This window comes from Arachis hypogaea, chromosome 15 (genome assembly GCF_003086295.3).
Source record: "Arachis hypogaea cultivar Tifrunner chromosome 15, arahy.Tifrunner.gnm2.J5K5, whole genome shotgun sequence".
NCBI lineage: Eukaryota > Viridiplantae > Streptophyta > Magnoliopsida > Fabales > Fabaceae > Arachis > Arachis hypogaea.
Window position 1 is genome coordinate 121,455,332 of NC_092050.1, and position 17,481 is coordinate 121,472,812.

At 35.5% G+C, this 17,481-nt stretch overlaps 3 protein-coding genes across 4 annotated transcripts; 1 reads left to right on the top strand and 2 right to left on the bottom strand.

Moving 5' to 3' along the window:
• Positions 1-43: 43 nt before the first annotated feature.
• On the bottom strand, positions 44-1,206 carry LOC112748794 (protein FAR1-RELATED SEQUENCE 5-like). The gene is made up of 2 exons (XM_025797037.1): positions 187-1,206; positions 44-100 (listed from the first exon to the last, which is right to left on the bottom strand). Exons 1-2 carry the CDS (start codon positions 1,204-1,206, stop codon positions 44-46), a joined length of 1,077 nt encoding a protein of 358 aa, XP_025652822.1.
• Positions 1,207-4,245: 3,039 nt separating this feature from the next.
• On the bottom strand, positions 4,246-8,108 carry LOC112748795 (protein FAR1-RELATED SEQUENCE 5-like). Its single transcript, XM_025797038.1, has 3 exons — positions 8,040-8,108; positions 4,629-5,887; positions 4,246-4,261 (listed from the first exon to the last, which is right to left on the bottom strand). Exons 1-3 carry the CDS (start codon positions 8,106-8,108, stop codon positions 4,246-4,248), a joined length of 1,344 nt encoding a protein of 447 aa, XP_025652823.1.
• Positions 8,109-9,398: 1,290 nt separating this feature from the next.
• On the top strand, positions 9,399-12,387 carry LOC112750547 (zinc finger protein JAGGED-like). 2 transcript variants are annotated; one of them, XM_025799328.3, is made up of 5 exons: positions 9,399-11,153; positions 11,236-11,315; positions 11,398-11,517; positions 11,620-11,698; positions 11,759-12,387. In XM_025799328.3, coding segments are annotated over exons 1-5 (648 nt in total). In that variant the 5' UTR covers positions 9,399-11,151; the 3' UTR covers positions 12,126-12,387. The 2 variants fall into 2 exon arrangements, with proteins under 2 accessions (XP_025655113.1, XP_025655112.1); XM_025799327.3 differs by having other exon boundaries at positions 11,620-12,387.
• The last annotated feature ends 5,094 nt before the right edge of the window (positions 12,388-17,481 follow it).

Here is a 17,481-nt window from a genome sequence, read left to right on the forward strand (position 1 = left end):
GTCGTGACGAAGGAAACCCAGCCTGCGTGTCACTATCGGAGCATTAGAACGAAGGAATCTTGGCGGTCGCATACAGATCGCCGGATAGGTTATCATAGAGCTGACTCCAATGTGAAAAACAAATGATTAGAACCATTTAACAGGGCAGAAAACTTAACTAGATCATCTATAAAGCGACTAACCCACCATGTCAGTGTCCATCGAATCCATGTCATCTGCAACTGCGCTGGATGACTCCATTGTGCGGCGGTCTGGAAACGTCGTCCTGTTGTGTCCCACCTCCCGGCACAAACGACATCGCTGGATTTTCTTTCCACCATGAGCACCGTTACCCTTTGTATTGCGCCTGGGTGGATTCCGCGCCGGGCCACTGCCACCCTCGGTAGGTGGCCCCTCGGGTGGAAAACTGGTGTCTCCTGCATCTTCGTTCTCGAAGTGCTTCAGCATCAGCATGGCAATGTCTCTTGCAAACTGGAACTTTTCAGTGTTGTGACATGCAATCTTGCACACTTTCCGGTACCAATCCATCAGGCACCAGTGTTGTGTCAGTTGTACAGAATCCCAAATCACGCCCATCGACTGCACCGCCACAAGCTTTGCATCCTTGGTCCATCTCGGCAATATCAGAGACCTCGGGATCTCATGAACATTGTTAAGAACAAGCATCGCAATTATATGTTCACAGGGGACCCCGAAACATTCCATTCTCATGCATGTGCATCGGACCTCCCTCGTATCAGACGTTGTAACAACACGCCAATCCTTTCCCGGAGTGCCGTATCGAGAGACGGTGTGGATAAAATAGGAACCATTGTCTTCAGAGTTAACCACCCTCATTGCACAGGCCCTGTCAAGAATGGGAACAAACAAATAAAATATTGCACGAGTGTAGTTCTCGGCTGCACTCCGCTCCAGCTGTTTCAGGTTGGTGGTCATAACAGGGTCACCCTTTGCACACTCAAAATCAGCCTCCAGCTCCTTTGCACGCACGAACATCAAGCATCGATGGAAATGACGTAAAAACTCAGTGTAGCTGTATCGAGACTTAATATACCGTGATATCACAGCGTGCAAGCCCTCGCACCTTGATGTTGTTCGAAATCCGGCAAAGAACTTTCCCCGTATGTGTGCTGTGGCCCAACTGTGCCTTCTCTCGTACATGTCCTGTACCCATTTTTTATCGGCGACGCCAAATTTCTCAACCATCTCAAACCACTTTCTCTGGAATGTTCAGACCTCGTAGTCGCCAAGCATGCAATCCCTAAAGTTTGTCTTCTAGCTTGATAGTGAAATGATGAATTTTTTAAAAAGGGTCTTCTTCTGGTGTTGTGTTGTAGTCTTCAATTTCTTCTGGTTCAGCCGTGTTTCATTGGTCTGCTGGCGGTCTGCTCTGCTCATCTCCTCTGCTGAAGGTAAGTCCAGTTAAAAGTAGTATTGAACCTTGATTCTGCTGATGTTGTGACTGAAAATATTAGTTTTTATATCTGTTTGACTATATTAGTGTTATTAGCTTATGCTTTCTTTTTATTCTGTTCCAATATTTTTTTTATACTTTTGTGTTTGTGAATTGAGTAAAGTAGGTAACTATTTGATCCTTAGTAACATAGAGATATTGTTTAAATTCTGTTAATAATTTTGTGTATTTTACATTGCATTAATCTAGGATAGTTTATGCTGCTCTGCTCATCCGGCGTTGTCCTTTGCCTCTGCTAAGTTCTTCAATCTTTATTCCACTTGTTTAACTTTTTTGAAAACTATAATATATTTTGAATCAAGTACCAACTTTTATTGATGTGCTTTCCTTTGTGTAATTGTATATTAAACGATGTTGCTATTTTTTTATTTCATTTTTCTAATTTTATCTCTGTTAACTTTATTGTAGATTGCGTAACATAATGGCTACACGGAGATTGACAAGGGCTGCTGCATCTGGTTATACACCACGAGCACCTGCCACGGCCCCTGCAGCGCGTGCTCCTACCCCCGCCCCAGCCCCGGCAGCCCCTGCAGCACCTATCCCAGCCTCTGTAGCCCCTGCAGCCCCTGCAGCATCTGTCCCAGCCCCGGCAGCCCCTGCAGCCCTGGCAGACCCTGCCCCAGCCCTGGCAGCCCATGCAGCCCCTGCCCCAGCCCCTGCATCATCTGTCCCAGCCCCGGCAGACACTACTTCAGCACCACCCACTGCCCCTATTGATAGGCGTATTGGTAAAAGGGGACCTTCGCGTGGGATTGCAACAAATAGGGTTATCAAAACAAAGACAAATGGAAAATTGGAATTGCCGATCTCTTTGGAGAACTTAGCTCCTAATGGCATCCATGCTGATTTGTTTGCATCTGAAGTGGGTATCGTTACAAGACAAAATGCTCCTTTGGATGTAGAGAAATGGAGCCAAGTTGGAGATGATGTCAAGCAAAAAATATGCGACATCGTTTTGGTAATAGATATTTATATTTTCTGTTATTCAGTTTATTATAGAAGTTATTTCTGCTAACTAACTTTGACAAATCATTTGTAGGAAAAGTTTGATATAGCTGATACGCAAGTAATGCGCAATATGATTTTAGCTAAGGCTAACATATGTTATCGAAGTTGGCGCTCAAGATTGCGTGAGCACTATGAGTTGTATCAAATTGATGAGGAGCGCCTTCAAAATCCACCAAACAATGTTCTACCGGAGACATGGGAGACTTTGGTGTCCTACTTTGGAAGTCCTTCTTTTCAGGTTTAAAATTTTTATTGTGACAACCATTGAGGTTTTTTTTATGTTGTTTTGCTATTTTAGGTCAATGCAAATTATTATAGCTGACCTCCTTTTGTCTTTTGTGAGTTTGGTCTTCTATAGGAAAAAAGTTTAAGAAACAAAGATAATAGAAAGCATCATATTGTACCCCATATTGTTGGTCGAAAGACATTTCAAGTTGTTAGACGTGATCGGATAAATAGTCTTAAAGTTTTAATTTGGTCTTCTATTTTTTGCTATGTCATGTTTGCACTTAACTACATGCTATATTTTACACTTCCAAAAAATTTGCAGCGCCATCCTAGAACCGGTGTCGAGCCTGACATTCAAGAATTATGGCAAATTACTCATCAAAAGAGTAATGGAGAATGGGTGAATGAAAAAGCTAAACAAATTGATGTAACATTCTTAAGCTTTTCCTCTTTTTGTTGCATGGAAGTTAAATATTATCTCCATTTTCAAATTACAAATTGGATTGTGTAGGATGACATTAGCACTATGCTTGATGACTCCTATGATTTGGAAAATCCTCTCACTCCAAATGAAGCTTTTCTAATTGTGAGAGGTGACAAAAGTGGTGCAAGTTATGGCATAAAGGCTTCAAAGTCTAAGTTAAGGATTCAAGCACAACTTCAAGAGGCAATGCAAGACCGTGAGGAGCTAACAAAGGAAATAAATGTGCTCAAAGAAAAACTTGAAGAGCAACGAACACGGCAAGAGGAAGAATTAGCTCAAATGAAAGCTCAATTGGAAGCTCAACAAGCTATTGTCAACTCTCTCATAGCGCGCTTTGACAATGAAACAAACTAGACCCTAAAGGTACTCCTAAAGTTGCTTATGTTTTTAATATATTTTTGTAGATGATTCCCATTTTATATTAGTATACTTTAATTTGTATATGGATCTTTTTATCACATTTTACTTGTGTCATGGTTGAAAAATGACAAATGTCCTATTGATTGCTTTGATAAATTTGGTTGGGTATGGCTGAGACATAAGTTGCATATTGGTTGTGTTTGTTGGAACCGTGAACGGTGGAAATATCCAATTTTTAGGGGAGGTTCTGCCGAATTTTTTATAAACATTTTGGATAAAACTTAGTGGAAAAATGATAGATAGTGTTATATCTTGTTTCTAACTTTTTGGTTTCGGTTTTTCTTATTTACAGGAGTGCTGAAAGGGTGACCATATGCAACCTTGAGGGCTCAAGAATGTTTTGATGCATAGAGACACTAATCTATGTTAGAACTTTTATGTTTTGGTTGAACTTTTATGTTAGAACTTTGATGTTTTGGTTGAACTAATCTATGTACTCACTAGCTAATGTTATTTTGTTTCAAGACAATTTTAGCTAGAAGGATCTTGTTTGACTTATGTATGTTTTTGCATATTAAATAGATGTAAACTAGCTTATTAAAAGCGTTATTATATTAGTTAATTTAAAAACTAATTTACTAAATTATGCACGTAATTTGTAATAAAAATAAAGTTGTTACAAAATAACTTATTCGCTTTCGTAACTGAAGAAAAAAATGTTACCAAATCATGTTACATTTTGTAACAAATTTTTTTGATAGAAAAAAAATTTACTGTCACGAAAAATACCTTCAAGATCAAAATTTGTTACCATTTTTGTAACGGCTTCTGGTTTTTTGTATCAGAAAAAATTGTTACAAAATATGGTATTGAATTGTAACAGTTCCATTTTTCGTTACAAAAACTTTTTGTAACGGGACTTACTGCAATGGACCCTTTTTTTGTTACAAAAAACTTTTGTGTCAAAATATCGACGTTTTGTAACAATATTTTTTGTTACAAATACGCCTTTTTTCTTGTAGTGTGAATTTGGGCTTTCCGATGTTGCTCGTGGCGTTTTGGAGTAGATGCCAAGCGCAGAGTCGATGGTGAGCCTCTGGAAAAACTTGCTCGATCGCAGACTTCATTTGCCTGTCATCGTCGGTTATTATGGACACGGGAGCCTTCCCTTTCATTGAAGTTTGCAACTGTTGAAGCAGCCAGACATAGGTCTCTTCTTTCTCGTCTGCCCCCAGTGCAGTGGCAAAGACAACCGTTTGGTTGTGGTGATTCACACCGGAGAATATTACAAGAGGTGAAAGGTAAACGTTTTTCTTGTACGTTGCATCAAATGCAACCACGTCTCCAAACACCTGGTAATCAATTTGGCTGGTGCCGTCACACCAAAACAAATGTTGCAACACGCCCTCACCATCAACAACTTCCTTGTAGTACAGTGCTGGATCATTTGTCTTGCACTCTCGGAGATACCTTAGGCACGATTCCGCATCTAGGCCACCCTCCCTTCGTTGCTTCGCATTTACATTGTGCATGTCCCTTGTTGTGTACGGGACATTATGATACCCGCCGGCTAGGCTCGCCATAAAATCGTGGATTCGGGAGATGCTAATGCCCCCTTTGCGCATGTCGTTCATCTGCTCGATGTCCGCTTCGCTCATCCTCCGATGGCCTGGGAGCATGGAAGAAAATCGCAACTCAAGAACGTGGTGGTTATGCGCGTCTGAAAAGTACGCAACGTGCCAACGTCCTGATTCATCGTCCATGTGGAGTAGCATCCTTGCAGGGCATCCACAACGTGTCTCAGCCCTCGGCCTCTTTTGCCGGTTAGGCATCGAGTAGAACTTCGGGGATCGGTACCCTTGTCGGTGGCACACGAACTCCTGCCGTATCCTTACTTCGCCACGTTTTTCGCTTCTGGAACGTCTCGCCCCGAAGCCATGGTGCTTTGCATATTGCTGGTAGAACTCAAATGCAATGTCAACATCTGCGAAATTAAATCGGAGAACATCCTCCTCGCTCAAGTTCAAAAAATCAATCCAACCTAACGACTCCACGGAATCAACAGCGTAAAACTCGTCTTCCGCATAATTGTCAGACATTCCTACGGCGCCGTCCAAACTGTCTTCCAAATCAACCGCATCCCCATTGTCGACATCGGCCTCTGCATGATGGTTGTGTTCTGTTTCATCTTCCTGAAAGTCGTACTCGTCCGACTCCATCCCTACAGAGCCTTCGCCCTCAAACGATCCAACTCCGTGCTCTGCTTCGTCAGACATTTCTGGTTCATCGGCGACACGCACGCCCCCAGTGGTATCTTCATCCCGGCAAACCTGTGCCAAACAGCAACAATGCGGTAATTTAGCGAAACACGCAAAATTGGGGGATGTCCTCCAAAGAAAATTGTAGTCCTATGAGGAAGAAAAAGGGGGATATTTGTAAATCAAGTGAATGGTGATAATACAACGGGTACCTTCTTTCGATTGATGGAGACGGCGAAGCCATCAACTGCCGAAGACAACCGACGTCGTCAGAGGTGAGGCTGTTTGTGTGCTTGCATCCGCCTGAACAGACTCGTTAGCACTGAGTGGGGTGGGAGAAGAAGTTAGCTCAGTGTGAAGGTTCCAGTCGTTGTCGGTGGTGGAGATAAGAAGAGACGGTGCGATTGGGTCAGAGGGAAAGGGGAGGAAGAGGGTGCGATTGCGACGGAGGGGAAGGGGGAGGAAGAGGGTGCGATTGCGACGGAGGGGAAAGGGGAGGGAAAGGGGAGGAAGAGAACCTGGGCTGGAGGAGGAACTTAGCGGCAGTAATAGTTGTTAACCAAATGCTGATTGTCCACCTAATTCTGACCATTAAATTAAATGTATTTATTTTAAAAATTCTAAAAGTACCCCTCTAACTTATACGAAATTGTAGAAAAGACCCACCAAAATAATACATTTTTATTCCTACCTCCTTCGGCTGATCGGTGTGCCAAACAAGAAAATGATATTTTGGTGCGCTATGTATAGCCGCGTACCGAATCCGTGCCCATAATTGTAGTGATGCTTTCACTATATATATATAGCCTCAGCCATCTCTCTCTCTTTGAGCATTTCCTCCTTTGAACATTTATAACATAATATATAAATATAATAAAAGATATTGTTTAAACAAATAAATTTATCATCAATAATTAATTGAATCTCTAATTATATGTGATTCATTTAAATTCTATGTCTATTTATTTGTTTTACAGTATTATCGAATTCGGTAAGATAGAAATTTTTCTATCGTAAATTAAAATTATATTTAAAAATTTATGATTAATTAATAAATTATTACATATTAATAAATTAATCACTAAATTGGTTAAAATTAAGTATTTTATCTCTATCTTTTGCAAACCTGTCTCAGATAAATATCTATTTATGTCTTGGTAGTTGGAATGTAAATATTCTTATTAATAGTGGACACTGTACTGCTTGAAGTAAAGAGAGAAGATATAGAGCTTCATTTTAATTCTTTAACACTAGAAATCTTCTACTAAAAAGCTTAAGGCAGCAATTTTGTTTGTTACTTTTAATCAGCTAAAGAATTATGGTGAATATTATAGTGCCTAAGACATGGTGCCTAACTTACTAAAAAAGGCAAAGAAATAATATTTAATAAATTTTAAAAATTTTAAAAATTTTATTTTTATTTTATATATTTTATTTTTTTAATTATAAAAGTAAGTTAGACAATTTAAACACCACAATAAAAGATACCATAGAATCCACCAAGAATTATAGGCCAAATTGTGGCTACTTTAATTAAGCATGCATGTGGAAGTGTGCTTGAGGTCAAGTTTGACCTATAGAAGAAAATTTTGAATACTTGTTGCATACAGGGGTTTTTCCTTTCCAAACTATATATCGGTTTCGCAATATAAAACTATATGGTCAGTTATATTTGGGATATTAAGTTTTAAACTAAAGCTATTCAAATTGTTTGATGCTGTTGATGATGATTTATTTTTGGGTTAAGTACTGAAATCGTCCCTAAGGTCTGGGGTGAAAATCAAAATCGTCCCCGACCTTTTTTTGTTATTAAAATCATCCCCAACATTACAAAACGTTATAAAATCGTCTTTTTTTACTTTAATTTCTTTTTATTGACCAAATTACCCTTAAAATTAATAAAAATAAAATTAAAAAAAAAAACCCAACACCCCCTCCCCCAACCCCCATCCTGTTTCCGTATCTCCCTCTCTTCCTTTTCATCTCCTTCTTCCTATCCCTCTTCGAACCCTCCCTCCCAACCACAACTCCAATTCTTCCTCTCTCTCTTTTCGCCACCGTATCATCTCCGCCCCCACCTCCTTCTCCACCTTTTTAGCTTCTCCCTTTCCATCACCAACCTCAACCCTTCCTCCATTAACGTTGGCCTCACCTTCCTCATCTCCTTCTCCACCTTCTTCTCCCTTTCCATCACCGACCTCAATCCTTACTCCTCGACGACAACCATGTTCTCTGACTCTTCTTCGGCGCCGACTCCTTCTCCGTCGCGCTCTTTCTCTCGCAGCGCCGGCATGCGTTCTTCCTCTCACAGCGCCACGCCTCCGTTCTGCCTCCTGCAGTGTTGCGCCTCCGTTCTGCCTTCTTGCCGTATTGCTCCTTCTAGATTCAGATCTATTCTTCTTCCTGTTATGCTTCTTTGATTCTCTGTTTTGCTTCCTGGAGCTCACCACTTTCCATGGGGATCGATGCGGGTAGGAGGAGTGAGGTCAGTTGGGAGAGGTTGGGAAGGTGGAGAGCAGAGGGTGGTGGGATCGATAGAAGCGTCTTCGAATTTGTCGTCTTCAGCCTCGAATCCCTCTTTTTTTTGTTCTTCAGAAAAAAAAAATTCTTTCTTTTTTTTTATTTTTTTAATTTCTGTTGCTATTGAATTTGGATCTGAAGTTGCAGATGATGATTGCTGAATTGTTGTTAAATTTAAAATTTTTGTTGATTTATTTTGTGGATGTTGTTGTTGATGTTGTTCATTTTGTGGTTGCTGTTGCTAAATGTGTGTTAATGTTGCTGAATTTGTTGGTTAATTTATTGTTGCTGTTGTTGAATTTAGTTTGTGGGTGTGCGATAGTGATTTAGAGAGAAGGAAAGTGTGATAGTTCTGGAATCAATGGTGATGGCCATGAGAAAAAGAAGAGGGAGAGGAAGAAAGTTGCCTAGATGCAGAAGTTATGAACAGAAGCTGATAAGGATGATGAAGATGATGCATAACATGATGCGTAGGTGTGATAGTGAGGGAGTTACGGGAGGGGAGAGGGGGGGGGGGAGTTTGCTTTAATTTTTTAATATTAATTTTAATTATTTTTATTATTAATGAAGGGTAATATGGTAAAAAAAATAAAATTGAAGTGGAAAAGGACGATTTTATAACGTTTTGTAACGTTGAGGATGATTTTAATAACAAAAAAAGGTTGGGGACGATTTTGATTTTCACCCCAGACCTTAGGGACGATTTCAGTACTTAACCCTTTATTTTTCATGTAGTTTTAATTAGATTCAAAATCTGATCAAACTGCATGATTAAACTCTTAAGTACGTACACCCCTCAGCTCAAAATTTAATTTAGCAAGATTCCATGTCTTTGTAATTTTTGTTACCTTGTTTCAAAACATACTACAATTTAATAGAATGAAGCGAATTGTGAAGGTTCTTGAACAATGAAAACGTGCACTTTTGATATATTTTGTTATTATTGCATTGGCCTAAAAAGAGGTTCTGATTTTGTGTCGTTTATCTTGAATATTTCCTTGTCTCCCTTGCAGTACAAATAATGAAGGGGTTTGGTACCCGTTTACATAAAATAATTAATTAAGCAGGTATTAATAATAATGTCAGTTACGTTACGTTGAGTCATCATAAGTGAAAGAACTTTTCAATTAAAATTTTGACTGCTTGAAGTCGAGGACTAAAGGTAGTGGAGGCAACATGATGAAGACAATTTCCTCTACAGGTTTGTAAGTTGCATTGTTAGACTTTCTGCACACACAAGAGATGTTTGTTGGATTTACTGCTTAAAATATTGAAGGACCACATGAAAAGTAATCATATATATACACACAAATACACGTACACTTGCAAGAGATCTTCAGAATTCAGATAGATAGGGCGCGGTCATTGCATGATTCTTTATAAAATAAAATCAAGTCAAATAATTATTGTTATTTGTGTATGTGTATGTGTGTCACATAAATTAAATAAACAAATGATGAATTGAATCCACGGCCTTCATTCATAGTACAAATTAGCAGCTAGTCAATGAGGCTAGTGTGGTCCATGAATATCACCTGATTTTAATGCTTACCCTTCTTTTTCCTTTATATCCATTTCAGGTGTAGTAGTGTGAAGGCGAACGAACCACTATTCAGTTCATCACCACTGGCTTGTGGACAATATTGCTTCTAACTATCTATTCTTCTGCTTTTGCCATTTACAAATAGTCAAATACTAATACCTACAACTTGCTTGCTTTCAAAGCTTGCTTTAACTTGCCCAGTTTATTTATTAAGCACCTGCTTTAACTTAAACCATTATTTAAGTCATCTCTCACAGCTTTAATTAATCAATGGTCCCAACCCCATTATTTTATTTCAAACAGTTAAGCTACTGCTTTTGGCTTTTATTTGCTACCAATTTCACACTTTTTTTCTGATAATTATCTACCAAAATGAAAGGATTAATTGCAAAGCATTATAAGTTAGAATTGTCCTGATGATGAATAATGGGATAGAGAAGAAAAATTGAAATGCACTAGCTAGGATGTGTATGCATATATACATAGAGAGGAGCAGTGAAAAGGACTATGTATATGTGATGTAAGAGATATAGCATAAGTTTCAAAGAATAAAACAATAGATGTGGGGTTGAGTCTATCTCAACTTAGATTGCAAAAACCCTAATGATAGATACTGATAGCAACCGTTCGTTGAAGCAAGTCTAAGTCCCCTGGGTAGAATTTAACACCCCAGAAAGGAGGCATTGAACATGCCCCCCTCCTTTTAGCACAATAACAACGCAAATTGTTCACGTACCCTATATAAATGCCTTCTTTCATTCTTAGGGCAAACTTTAATGCTCAAACATGTGTGCTTTGCCACCCTTTGTTGGCAAAACCATTTTTCTTTTCCATTATTTCAATATCAACCTCAGCTCTAGGGCAAAAGAAACTATATAGAGCCAGAAAAAGTATATATAATTCTTTGGGCTTACTTCCCTAAGTTTCCAAACTAGATTGGAATAATTAGTAGTAAACACTTGTGATTAAGCGAGCCTTCAATTCCCACACTCACCCACTCTTTTTAAAGTCACGAGACCCACTGTCCCATTGTTCGTTCAATTGTGTGTGTGGCGTGGCAGAGGAATTGATAGAGAACTTTCAAAGCTCTTTATCTTCTACCATCACTCAACTAGCCTCTATATCGCAGTTCCAAACTGAAAGTGTGTCTCGCAAAAGCTTTTAGTTCTATCTTCCCTTCATCTGAAAGAAAGAAAGAAAAGAGGAGTGCTGGCTGGCTGGCTTGCCCCTCATATTTATATATATTTTCTGTCTCTCTCTGCGTGTCGGTACCATGTAGGTCTTCCCCCACTACTACTACTACTACTCTATCTCTGGTTCTTTCTTCTATTCATGTGATGACTTGTTTCCTTCACAGGAGACCAGACCTTAACAATTTGCCTGATGACTACAATAGAGATCATGGCAAACAACTCCTCCAAGACACCTTCTCTCCCGGTAAATACTTGTCCTAGTCTTATTTTTGTTATACTAGCTAGGTAGGTGAAACATATGTGGAAGTTGGTTTAATTGGGTGCAGGTTGCAGGAAAAAGAAAAGCGGAAAAGAGGAGTGTGGGAAGGTGTATGAGTGTAGATTTTGTTCCCTCAAGTTCTGCAAGTCCCAGGCTCTTGGGGGACACATGAACCGCCACCGCCAAGGCTACTCTCTACTCTATTTCTTGAAACTTTAAAGAGATCAGAGGGCCCTGCTAGCTGCTATTTGCTTCTTTTTATTTATTTAGATTATTTGATTTTCATCAGAGAGGGAAACAGAGACGCTGAACCATGCCCGTCAGCTGGTGTTTCGTAACGATCATCATCAACCTCCACCTCACTTAGGGTATGTTTGTCATTTCCATTATTTCCTTCTTCCTCTCCTTAATTCATCTTTTGAATTCAGATGCTGTCAAGACCCAACTCTCAGATTCCCAAGATACTTCTCTGCGTCATCCACGTCATCAACCGCTGCAGCATCTCATCATCAGCCCTATCTATACGCTTCACCATCCAGGCCACCGCCGGTCTCCTTCCCGGGGGCTCCTCACGATTACTACGTGGACCATGTCCTCAGCACCGCAGAGTCATCAGCAGGAGCAGGAGGAGGCAGTTACACGTGCATAGGTGCACCGGTGGTGGGACAAGCAGGGAAGGAGAGGGAGCAGGAAGGGTCGCTGAATTGGGGAAGATCATCATCAACATCGGGATCACAGCCTCATCATCGTTTGGATCCTCCTTCAGCGATCAATCGGTTTCAAGATGGGTTCTAATATAATATATATGAGATGAGATGAGATTCTTTGTTTATTATATATATTTGAGTAAGTGATGATTATGAAATAGAGTTGTAGTATGCTATGCTATGCTATGCAGTATGAGAATGAGAGAGAGACATAACAAGACAGATGGGGTCATGACTCATGAGTGAGAAGAGAGAGAAAGTTATCACTACTTTGTTTCGTTTGCTTTTCTTTTCTTTTCTTTATCTCAACAGTGACTTGGCTGCAGCTTTTGAGCTCATGTACACGCTCAGCTACTTTGGCTTCTTCGTTTTCCTCTTCTCTTCTTCTCCTCCTTCTCCTTCTCCTTCTTTCCAACTTTAACAACTAACTAATAAACCATTGTATGTATAGCCTTATTATTATATTCATTGAATGTGTGTGTTGCCCTTTTCTTACTCTAATTGGTGGTGGCTTTCGCAGTTTCACTTTCACTACCTGAATCTTTGCCGCTTCCTCTTCTTCTCTCTTGCTCTCATTCTAATTTCTTGAAATGCTTATGCTATCAGTGTCACACATGTCTGCACAATTAGGGTAATGACATACACACAACTCCGACTCCTCTTTAATTTAGACCCATCTTGCTAATTGGGATCCATGCTTATAACAATCAAACCTGCCAAACAGTGGCGGAGCTTGAAACAAAATTTTGGGGGCCAAATAGAAATAATTGTCAAGGTGCTTTTGATATGGACTTCACTAGAAATAAGTTTGTCTAACCTCATCTCTCTGATTTGGGTGATATTGTCAAATTTGAAGCCGTTTTCTAGGGTCTCGTTCCAAAGAATTAAGGTCAAACTTATCGGATGCAACTCTTTAAACTTTTGAAGGTTATATCTCGCTTTTTTGTGATTCATTAAAGTAGAAGAACTATCTACATGTGTTGATATTGTAAAAGTTATATGTTCTCCTTCTTGAATATTAGCCTTCCTCTTACAAAATACATCAATTCTTTGATTTTTCACAATTATTTTATATAAAAATTTGAATATATATCCTATAAAATATGTAGAAAAGAAGTTAGAAGCACAAATATTAAAATTTATAATATTTATTGATTTTTTTATTAATTTATACAAATACAATAATATCAATACTTATTGAATATTCTAATTTTTTTATCATATAAAAAATAAATTAAATAAACAGTCAAATATAAAATAATATTAAATTACATAAATAAAAAATACCTAATTTTTATATTTGAACTCGAAGGTAGAGAGAGTGTTGCTTATTGAATAGAGAGTTGTGAAATACAAATACACTCGGTTCGGTCCAAATCCAACATGTTTTAAATGTTTAAAATTAAAAATTATTGTACAATAAAAGCAAGAGATGAAGATTAAACTTTGGTATTTTAAGTCATAATAAAGTATTTGAGCCAATTGAACTATTTTTTATTTTTTGAAGAAGTACTACTAATTTTTTTAACAAAAGTTTGGGGGGTCATAGCCGCCCTTGTCTCAACTAAGCTCCGCCACTGCTGCCAAATATCTCATTTTCTTCTTAAACCACAAACCTTTTATCTCTCAAATTTTCTACTTGCACACAACATATAGTAATAAAATCAACCTCTTATATTTGTTTTCAACATTCGTGAATGAAACCAACCAAAACTACCATCAAACAGTTTTGTCACCGTCATCTTTGGTGCTAACGTATAGTATAGATACACAAATTTTCATTATCCATATCTTGAGTAATGAGCTTATGTAAATTAAATTTCCATGAGATAGATGGTTAAAAATTTTATATATTAAAAATGTTTTGATAAAAAAAATATATTGATAAAAAATTGTTAAAATTTATTATTTTTTATTTTATTTAATATATTATATAATAAATAAATACTAAATAAAATAAATTTAAACTGTTTAAGCGGATTATTTTTTATTTTCTTAACATATTACTGCTTATATATTTGTGTTTTGTTGATATAAAGAGGGAGAATGAATACAATTTCTAAGATAAAAAATAAAAACATATGATAAGTTTTTCTTTTCCTAATTAATATTCTTTATTAAACTGATTTATTTTATTATATATATAAATGCGAGAACTAAAATATAAATATATAAAAGTCTTAACCATCTAATAAAAAATATTCTCCCTCAAACAATAAATTCTTAAATAAGGTTAACTTTTCTAAACCGAATCTTGCAAACACATTGTTGTAAATAGAGCTTAGTTAGTACAAGTATGAACTTTTATTATTTGAACTTAACAAAAGCCTGCGTTTTTAATTTTGGTTTGGGGCTCAATAGCCATGCAGCCCATGCTTTAATTATTTGGATAAGACTTGCTGCTAAGTATTTATCAACCATTATAAAAAAAAGTATTTATCAACCATTATAAAATTAAAAGCCTTGTTTAGATAATAAAAAAATATATTTTATACTTATAACTATTTTATAATTGATTTTCTATCCAAAGTTTATTTAGATTTCTAAACGAGAAATCAAATATATAGTGCATAGATGGATCCCATCGATCCAAAGAAACGAAACTGATGAGATATCCAACGAAAGTTCATTTATTTCTTGGTCAGATAACGATTTTGATGAAAAGGAATCAAAGATTCAATCACTACTTAATGCTTTAGTTTTAGTTTTAAATAATTTTATATTATTAATTACGAATTTGGGCTATATCACTACTTGAGTCCAATTGAAGGAAAAAACTTGTCTAGCAAATTGAAACTGACATTGATAGTTGTGTAAAAATAATTATTAATGGTAAAAATAAACTCAAAAAGTACCACTGGCTGATCTGGTAATCTCGCATTTCAAGCTCATAAATAAAAGATAGTACTAAGAAGATAATAATACTACTGTTTAGTTTAGTTTGGGTTCTCCGTATCTTGAGACTAGAAATTATTAATTTGAGAGCAGTATAGTATAGTAGGGTAATAGCAATGTAAGGGTGTGTTTGGTTTTGAGTTAGAAGAACAAGAAGTACGTTTGAATGCATTGAATGCGTTTTTTTTTGTTTGGATTATTTTTTTTAAACGCCAACGTGATTTTACATTTTTAACGTGTGTTTATAAAAAGTTAAAAATTGTAGTTTCTGCGTTTAGATAATCAAGTTAGGATTGAATTTATTTTGTTTTATCAATTCTATCCTTTATTTTCTTGCTTGTAGTCCTTTTAGTATTCAAATATTTTAAATATATAATTATATTTTTTATTAAATTTTTACTTTTTATTTTGTATAAAAAAATATTTTTGTTTGACTTTGTTAAAATTTGTAAGTGTAATTCTTGTATATTAATTTATTATTATAATTTTGTTATAATATAAATTATTGATCCCATTAAAAAGAACAAAATAAATAAAAAATTAATTATAACTAATAAATAAAGTCATGAATAATTAAAATTATAGTTTAAAATAGTATTAAATAAAAGAGTACTGAGAGTATTAAAAAAATTATAAATAATATAATTTAATAAAGTATATTTTGATATATTTTTTATATATTATTTTTATTTTTGATATAAAAATATATTTTGTCAATTTTTATTATTATTTTTATTTTAGTAAGTAAATATTAATTTTATTATAAAATTAATTAATAATATTTATTTAAATATCTAAATTAAAATGATAGAATAATATAAAAAATTTATTTAATTTAATGTCTATTTTAGTAATTTTTTATTTAAAAGTAATTTTGAGTAGTATAATCCAAACAATATTTATTTTACTATAATCCATTTTGATACAAAGATTACAAAACATAAATCATTTTAATACAAACTTACTTTTCATTAAAATTAAATTTGCAAAATTAATTTTATATAAACTCCCATTTACAAACTGAAATCCAAAGACACACTAATAATCTAACCTTTTAAAAGGTCTTATATGCCTATAAAGAGGAGGTAGTAGCTAATAGGTAGCTGTTGAGGTGATTAGATAGAACCCAAAGATTACTAAGACACTTCAGGCAACCTAAGATACATAGGGTTGAATTTCTAGACCAAACCCATTTTTGGACAAACCATGAGCATGCATGTTTGTGGGGACAGATATTAGGGTTCCAGGTGCTTAAAAGTACAAAAAACTCAAGGATTGGTGGTGAGTATGAATCAATAATATAATAGCTCTATGCATTAAGCTATAGAGTTTAGGATGGAGCTACAAGACAAAAAGATACAGACAAATTGATATTGGTGATGCCAATTGCCAAGCCAACCATGAGTAGAGCAGTTAACAGCTATAGCAATTAGCCCTAAGTCCTAACAATCAAAGCTACTAGTAATTAACTCACCATCTCATTGTAATTGCAATATTAGCTTTATCTTCTTCATTCATGCCTATCTGGCTCCTTATGTAGCCACTAGCTTCGGTTCATTCAGCTTATCAGATGCACCACCACAGCACCACTTGCATTGGCTTCTCACCTTCAACACTTAGGAATTTCTTTTTGAAATAAATTAAATTTTTTTTATTTCCCAAAACAAATAAAAATGTGTGTGTGTGTGGACATACAAAATAATTTTGTTTTTATTCATTCCTTCTACAATATATTTATCTTTATTCTTCTCTTCTACACTATATTTAAATATTTTAATATAATTTAAATAAATAGAATATTTATAAAATAACGTGTGAATAGGCCTGTTTTAGCATTCATTTTATTTTTATTTCTTGTAATAAGTTCTAGATTATTTGTTTAACTCTTACTTTAGAAAACAATTGTATTCATAATAATTTTACTTAAATTTAAATTATATTAATTAAAGTAGACTTTAAAATATCCTAAATATAAAATTATGAATACAAACTTAAATTACAATAAATTAAGATATTTAAATTAGATTAAAATATTTAAATATGATATAATAAAAAAATAAATATATTATAAAAAATAAAAAATTGTCTTTTACCAGACACTCACATGCAGATTTTTTTCTAAAATAAAATAAAAAATTAGTATTTTCTCAAACACGATCGTTAATTGTTGGACTTTAATTCTCCTACGATTTTTTTTGGTATTTGGGCAAGTTGAACTCTATAAAAATGAACAAATTTGCCTTCACCCCATTAAACTTTATAAAAATTATAGAGTTCGTCTTATTTTCTCCCAAACTCTCCCTTTAAAATTTTCAAATCACATATTTTTAATCTATATCATCGTCTCCAAAAGAGTATATAGATCTAAAAACAATACATAAGAGTACAAAAAAAATACATAAACAACAAGCATGACTTTTTTAAAAAATTTTTTAATTATAAATTTAAAAAACAAGCCATATTTAACAATGACAACAATTATTATCGTCTCCAAAAATATATGGATAGAACAGAATAAGTCATATTTAATAAGAACTTTTTTAATTATA